The sequence below is a fragment of the Halichoerus grypus genome, chromosome 6, assembly GCF_964656455.1.
Source record: "Halichoerus grypus chromosome 6, mHalGry1.hap1.1, whole genome shotgun sequence".
In the NCBI taxonomy this organism is placed as follows: Eukaryota; Metazoa; Chordata; class Mammalia; order Carnivora; family Phocidae; genus Halichoerus; species Halichoerus grypus.
In genome coordinates this window covers 87639246-87647096 of record NC_135717.1, presented here as the reverse complement: position 1 = coordinate 87647096, position 7851 = coordinate 87639246, and the positions used below count along the sequence as shown (strand labels likewise).

At 45.9% G+C, this 7851-nt stretch overlaps 1 protein-coding gene across 3 annotated transcripts; it reads right to left on the bottom strand.

Moving 5' to 3' along the window:
- Positions 1–2459: 2459 nt before the first annotated feature.
- Positions 2460–7557, bottom strand: APOLD1 (apolipoprotein L domain containing 1). 3 transcript variants are annotated; one of them, XM_078075632.1, is made up of 3 exons: positions 7480–7549; positions 6482–6668; positions 2460–6206 (listed from the first exon to the last, which is right to left on the bottom strand). In XM_078075632.1, the coding sequence occupies exon 3, from the start codon at positions 6201–6203 to the stop codon at positions 5463–5465; it is 741 nt and encodes a 246-aa protein (XP_077931758.1). In that variant the 5' UTR covers positions 6204–6206; positions 6482–6668; positions 7480–7549; the 3' UTR covers positions 2460–5462. The 3 variants fall into 3 exon arrangements, with proteins under 3 accessions (XP_077931758.1, XP_035967921.1, XP_035967920.1); XM_036112028.2 differs by lacking the exon at positions 6482–6668 and having other exon boundaries at positions 7480–7557; XM_036112027.2 differs by having other exon boundaries at positions 2460–6668.
- Between the last annotated feature and the right edge of the window lie 294 nt (positions 7558–7851).

Sequence of the window (7851 nt, the reverse complement as noted above, 5' to 3'; positions counted from 1 at the left end):
AGCTGCATTTTAGTTTCTTATTGATTAACCTACTGGCATAAGATTTCCCTGCCTAGTTTACTGGATTGTTAACACTGTAAGATCTAGAACACTGTCTACATTGCTCACAAATGACAGTAGCTAGTACAAGGTTAGTACTCAATACGTATTTTTCCGGAAGAATGAATGAATCTGTCAGCTTGTTGTTCATAATGTTGTCAATATCATGAGCTATTATTTTATATTATGAATATACGCACTCTCAGAAGAGCTAAAGAGCATAATTCTGGAGTCAGGCTACCAGGATTCAAATCCTGGGACACCTCTTGCTAGCTGTACGACCTCTCACTTCCTTTACTTTCTTTATCTAATAATGTGGGGTAATCTTACTGTCCACCCCAAAAGATTTTTATAAGGTAAGTGTGATAATACACGTCAAATTGTACTTAGAACAAGTAAGTTCTCAATCAATGTTAGCTATTACTATTATCATTAAATATCCACATCTTTTATATTTATTATCTACATGTCATTTTACTTAAGCACCGAGAAAAGTATTATTCTTCAACGTTTCATGAGTACAATTTTAATAACAAGGGGAGGGCAGAATAAATGCATGTCAACCAGGGAGCCTGGAAAAAGACATTTGAACCTAAAAGGAAGATGTGAGACATCATCACCCTTCCCTGACTCCATCTACAAAAATTGGGTAAATTTGGCAGCTGTATCCCCACAAATGCTGGAACAAGCCATACTGTGACTATCCCGTGTATTTGGGAGGCAGAGGACTCAGCTGTGACTCATTGCTAAAGTTCTGGGGCAAATCAGGTCACAGGCCCGCCTGCACTCCCAGCCCTGGGGCTACACTGGAAATACAAAATGGGATTAAACATCATTCTTTGCAGACGTAGTTTGGTATAGCCAAGCTTTACCTGTGCCGGCAAGAGCACATGGGAGGACCTTCTTTCCACAACCTAATGCTACCGCCAGTCAGGATCGGGGGTGCGGAGGGGCCCTAATGTTCCTTCTTAGCCCCTGCAGCGGTCTTGCTTCATCAGCATGATTTCCCCTCTCCAAACAACTCTCTGGTCGCTAAGGGATTATTTCCGGATCTTGGGGCTCACTCTTTGTCCTATTCCAGACCACAGCAGGGTTTACCTTCTCTCATAGGAGTTTGCCAGGAGCAAAAAGCCCCATCCCAATCTCCTGTCAACTCAACAAGGAGAGATTTATTGCAAATCACTAAAAGGACACTTGTCATGACAGGAATAGCATATGCTTTGGCAAAGATAGGATCCCAGCTTGTGGCTGGCCTTTGCAAACAGTCCTACCAACACAGCCTTTTTTTTTTTTTTTTTTTTTTGGCTGCACAGTCATTAATAGTGCATGCAACATTCGGAGGACCCAGGGGAGTTGCCAAGGTGGAGACGCAGAGGCTGGCACTCAGTGAGAGCCCCTCCAGGGCAGAAGTTCTCAAAACACTGCAGCAACCACTACAGACTCTGTTTGGATTGCTGACCTCCCACTCAGTGTCCACCCTCCTTTTCTTCCTTACAAGCAGAATCCTAGGTATACTGGGAGCAGCTAATTGGCAGCTAAAAATACTACATTTCCCAACTGGCCTTGCATGGTCAAGATCAGTTACTTACAAGGTGAAGTCTCCTGGAAATTTCTGGAGGAGTTTTGCCTTCACCCTTCCTTTCTGCCTCTCTCTGGTGTTTGGGTTTTGTGAAGGCTGATTTGGCTGATTCTAGGTTTCCTTTCAATTAATTCCTACGTTGCAATTATGTCCAAAGGTTTTGAAACTGCTGAGACTTCTAGATAATAAGAGAATTCTTGTAATAGAAGTTGATTACTCTTTAAAAATTGATTTATACGGTTCAACACTGAATATTCTAAATGAACATGATTACACATCTGCCCCTTTTCAGAGTTATTAATTCATATGCAGGCAGACATGAGATTAGGTAATTAATTACAGAAAGGTCAAAATCTTGAGGAATGGGCCATTTTTTTTTCAATGAAAGGAAAGGACTTATTTTGCTATAGTGGGAAAAAATGTGCTGTTCAGAAATTGCTGCATTTAACTGTATCCCCATTTATCTCTGCACAATGTTTTATGGCAATGTCTCACTTCCCTCTACTTCCTTTTCACACTAAGATTTTGAATGAGAAATATATCAAGATGACTGATTGTTTGCCTTATCTGATCTAGGGTGGTTTCTACACGACTCTTCTCTTTTTTCTCCCAGTAACTACTTTCCACCTTGACATTTGCCATCTTGGAAATGAAAGTGCCTGAGGGCAAATGCATCAAAGTGATGAAGATCAGAATGTTTGCTAAGGATCATTTTTTTCATAGAGCAGAATGTAGTTTTACTGAATCCTTGAAATGCAGAACCAAATAAACCTCCTTTTTTTGTGGAAAAAAAAACAATCCAAACGATTATAAGCCCAAGAAGCTTACAGAAGCACTTGAATCTTAGTACAAAATTTTTATTTTTCAAACTTGGACATTTTTCTGAAGTACACTTGTAATCTAAATACCCCTCTCTTTTCTTCCTTTTGCAACATACCATTTCAATCCGTTTGTTTATAGAATGAAGGCCTTAAGGAAAAGCCTTATTTGCATTCCCCCAAAAGAAATAAATAAATATTTGTCTCTAGGATCCATTTAACTGAACTTGACTAAATCCTGGTAGAGGCTCCACTTTTTGTATCAGACACAGAAAAGGATCGATAACATTTCATTACCAACAAATTCCTATTTCTATAGCTAAGCAGTTCTTTAAATTATTCAAATGCATGCATCGAGCTCCTATAATGTGCAAAGTATTGTTCCAAAGTAGACACTCTTCCTTAGATGTAAAGGGGGCCACTGAAATGATAACTTTGGGAGTTTATGATTTTGATATCCCCAAAATACCCTAATGATAGGAAAAGTTTGCTACAGCTGTTCCTGTTGCTTCCTGAAATACCCAGTTTATTTCTAGGGAACAACACACCCACTGGAAGACTATAACTCAAACTTAAGCATTAATAAAAGATGGAGTTAGGGAGTAGTTGTACCTTTGAGACATAAGGTGGACAACAATGTGAAGTACATTCTGGTGATCTAAAATGCTAGCATTCAATGCAAGGTGGTCTAAGAAATGACACCAGTTTAAAAAGAAACCAGTACCAACTTCGAAAAAAACCAGGATACAGACCAATTGCAATTTATAGGAAAAATAAAAACATAGAGCCACTAAGCCCTCCCTGCAGCACTGAGATTATAGGTCCTTAGATACTCCGCCATCATTGGGAAACACAGGGGTAGACTGGGTTAATTTAAAGCATGTTAAATAACTAAATAACCCAGCCAAGTTTTGCATGTGTGGTCCCAAAGACTTTTCAACATATTTTTCACCATTACGGTTGTAGGAATGGAAATTGAAGAAATGATAAGTATTTTCTTAGAGAGAGCTCACAGATTCCTTACAGTTCCCAATGTGAAAATATGACACAAGCCATTTGCCTATCACCCACAAGACATAACTTCACAAGGCATCGGGCTGCCATGGTCTGAGTGCCTCCTTCACATGCCTCTAATTGAGGTTTTTTTTCCCTGAACAAAATAGGTTTGCGTTTCAGGTCAAGTGTTATTTGCTGGCAAAGTACCTTCAGGATAAATATGTTTGCATCATTTCTATAGCCCGCAAGTCAAACCTCCATTGATAAGCCTAAATTCGTCCTGTGGTCTCTCTATTCAGAACTTCCCACATTTACCTAAAAGGATCACTCAAATCACCAAGGAATAAAATTCCCCTCGCCTGGAGAGAGACTTATTCAAGGAGAGCGATGCTATTTCCAGCTCATGCCCCACCTTAGGAAGGCAAAACTCAGCCTCATCTCCTGAAAAGAGCCTCCGCAGTCTCCTGTTCAGAAACTTGCTATTCCTATTATTTTCTAAACGTGGTGTGGTGATTAAATACAATTAAATGCAAATAATAAACAGCAATTAAATAACAAACTTAAGATAAATTAAAAAAAATACATGGTCTGGCAGTTTTCAGAGAAGGTAACAAAGGTCAATTTGCATTAAGTTCACATTCCTCTGTGTACCAGTTCCTACAATGAGTGGGCAACACTGCCCTCTAGAGGGGTTACTATGTTCTATCCCTTACTTCACGTGGTGGGAAAACGCCCCAGGTCGCAATGGCCTATCCCACGCACATTCTTGCTTTTACTTTTGGGACCCTGTCCGTCCTTGACCTTCTGTGAACGACTCTGAAGACCATGGAGCCCCTGGGGAGGCCGTGAGACTTCATGAAGACTCACAAGAGGATCAGAAATGAACATATGTTGCAGTGCTCTTCAAAACCTAACTTTTTAATAGGTGTCAGAATCACCCTGTGGGCTTGTTTAAACACAGTTTGCTGGGCCCCACCTCCAGAGTCTGATTCCTTAAGTCGACAGTTGGGTCCAAGAATGTGCCTTTCTAACAAGTTCCCAGGTGATGCTAATGCCCCGGGGCCACACTTCCTGAGCCAGACACTGTGCTTGGCACTTCATCTCAATACCTTACAACAGGGTGACATTTTAGCATCTGTTTCACAGACCAGGAAGCCAAGTCTCAGAGGAATTAAGTGGCCAAGGTCCCATAGTAGTGGCAGAGCCTATGATAAACCCAGGACCATCTAACTCAAATCCACTGCTGTCTTCTGTACACTAGGATGCCGGTAAGTAAAGTTGTGAGTCACTTCATCTTCCTTGACCTCAGCTGCTTGTTGCAAGGGGGTGGGATTCAGACGACCATTTAGTTGGTTTCCCTCCCAGAGTATCTGGAGGTCTGGCTATGAAACCCCTCAGGAATATCCACTCTGCCCCAGGCTGGATTTGAGAGGGGGCACACTGAGGGTGGAGGGAAAGGCATATCAATGGGAGAGGCCCCTCTTGCGTCCTGAACCCGGCTACACAGTTCAGAGGGGACCTGATTTGCTCTGGATTCTGGAGTTTTTTATACTCAGAGACTCTGGAAGAGAAGCTTTAAAGCTAGCGTCTCCTCTCACGAGCATTTTGAGGACCTCAAACCCTAGTGGGGCTTGGAGAGGACCCAGAGGGTGGCCGCACCCCCAGCCTCCCCACCTCTGCTCAAACCACCGGGGCTGGGGCAGGGACCCTGAAACAACTTTAATACAGTGGTGCCCACCGGTGTGGAGACTGAACAGTTTTGATAAAGGAAAAATAGTTTTCAGTTCACATAGCCCATAGGATTAGGCGAGTAAAAAGTCCCCAGCACGCAACCCCAGGCAGGATGTCACGGCGATGGGAAAAGAAGGGCTCTGAGGACTCCCTCCTTCCCCTGATTTCAAGAACAGTATTTCTCATCCTTTGCATTCCGCTCCTAATCCAACTTGGTGTTGTTTTCCTGAGGGAGCTACAAATCTGGAGCATCCCACGGGCATGGTTTCTGGCCTCGGTCATGAGGGCAAAGGATGTTCTCAGAAAAACAGCGCGGCAGACTGCTCAGCGGAGATCTTGAGGTCGTGGCCACGGCCGCCCTTCGTGCAGAGCTGGACTCTGGACTCCAGCTGCTCACTGAGTTCGTCCAGGGCCCCGGTGCAGGACTCCAGGCTCTCGGCCAGTTTCTGAATCTTGGCCCTCAGCACGGCCTGGCTCACCCTGGTGGCCCCTTCCGCTCGCCTGGGGATGAGGAAGCCACGTGAGCCGAAGAAGACGACGCAGTAGACCGAGTTGTACAGGGCGATGGAGGCGTTCCGCCCGCACTGCAGCAGCTGGCGGTCCCCGCGGCCCTGGCAGCGGCAGAAGAACTCGAGGCAGCTCAGGATCTCGCGCATCTGGTCCTGGCAGGCGGCGGCGATCTCCTGCACCCTGCGCAGCTCCCGGGAATTGCAGAAGATCAGGGAGAGGTCGGACGTGATGGTGACGGCCCCTCCGGCGGTGGCCACCCCCAGGCCCACGGCCGACGCCACCAGCGAGACCCCGAGCGTGACCGGGCTGAGCGAGAGCCCCACGATGGCGGCCACGGCGCCCGCGGCGCTCAGCGAGCTGCCCGCCACGTTGGCCGCCAGGGAGCGGCGGCGGAGGCGCTCGAGGCGCCGGGCCACCTCGCGCAGGCGCAGCACCTGGCCGTGCAGCCGGCCGCGGCGGTCCAGCAGCAGCCCCTGGAAGCGGCGCAGCGCGTCCGCGCCCTGCAGCTCCCGCGCCGCCGGCCTCTCCATGCCCTGCGGGGGACACACACGCGCGGTTAGCCCGGAGCCTCGGGGCCCGCCCGCGCCCGGCTCGCGCCTCCCGCACGCCCGAGTTAGGCACGACGGCCACTGCCGCGCCGGGGCAAACAAACCGGTCATTTGCCGGCGAGGCCTGTGTGTCAAGTTCGCAAAGACCGGTTTTGGAATCTGGAAAGAGCCACACAAGTTCTCGGGACCTTAAAAATATGGCAAGCGGGAGTGAGGCTCTTGTCCGCGTCCCTGCCGGGGAACGCTAAGGGTGCACTTACTAACTGTTCCCTAAGACGTAAGCTCAGTGAGGAGGGCGTGGTGGCATTGGAAGTCTACTGCAATACTGAGGCCTCTGCTCTGCTTGAAAGGGAGTACTTTGCAGGTGGTAGGTTGTACCAGTTCACAAAGCCCCTTCCTTACGTGAAGATTTGGGTCCTACGAGTTTTGCAATACATTTTCCCCCCTCTGATGAGTGAAAAAGACAAGTCACCAAAGAACTCAAAAGTCATACGATCAAATGTAAGAAACTAATCTTTCTAAGTTAGATGATTCCCTGAAGCAACTCTTCTGCCTGTTATTTTTCCAGGCTCTTACCTTAGAATCAAGCCTAAGGTGTCCTTTGGGCTATTTTTTCTAACTCTCACTCTTTGGTGGGTGCACAATTAAAACTAAATCGCATTAAATTAATACTATTATGCTTCTTTATGATGAAAGCTTCCTTAAAAAATGAGTAACAGCTGAATAAAATAAAGTGTCCAACATTGTTGTTTAACAACTCACTGAGGGCTACCTTGTACCAAGTTGAATTGAAGTCAATTGAAGATGATTAAGAAAGAGAACTGTGCATCTGGGTTAAAGGTACATCCTTCCTAATTGCCAGAGTCCCACCTTCATATCCACTGTACTCCTCATTATCAGGAACTTCTTGAAAGTGGCAAATAAGCCACAGAAATAGAGCATTTCAATACTGTGAGATATCAGAGCAGAATCATTATTCTCCTCTGAAAGATGAGAAAATCGAAATACAGACACAGTCTAGATGCAGCTGAGTCTTCACAAAACCATCTAGAATCTTGGTCTCCTGACTCCTTGGTCTTAATTTTATTTGCATGCCCCCATTATCCCATCCACCAGTGATAAATTTCCAGGCAAAGACACCTCTTAGCAAAATGAGGAAACGTCACACAAAATATGTAGTGGACCAAGAATATAACCCCAGTATTAAAATTCCAATGGCTGTCTTTTAGACAGAATCCCTCTCGGCTCCCCCACTTACCATTCACTTCTGGCTATCTCCAGGAAAGAAAAATCTGAGGCTGTTTCTGGATGAGCATGTTTTATAGTTCCAGAGAACCAATGACTGCCCTGGGAAAGCCTTGTCTCATTCGGAGAATTTGCCATTTCCTGTCCTAGCCCCTGCTGCCTTCAGCCAGAAGGATGTGACATGGTGGAAAATGACCTGCCAGCCACACTGCACATCCCGTATTTAGGAAATGAACATTGTGTGTTCGCTTTCCCCCAAACGCAGGAAAAGAACCACAGGCTCTTCCCCAACTTGAAACAAGTGTCATTCTCCCAGGGGGCATACCCTGCCTTTCCTCTCCTGAGAATAGCTAATGACCTTGTATGGGAGGACAAAAAACGTACC

What these genes read in the sequence shown, in the direction of transcription:
- APOLD1 (XM_036112027.2), bottom strand. Translation starts at nt 6,332, where the DNA reads ATGACCGGTTTGTTTGCCCCGGCGCGGCAGTGGCCGTCGTGCCTAACT.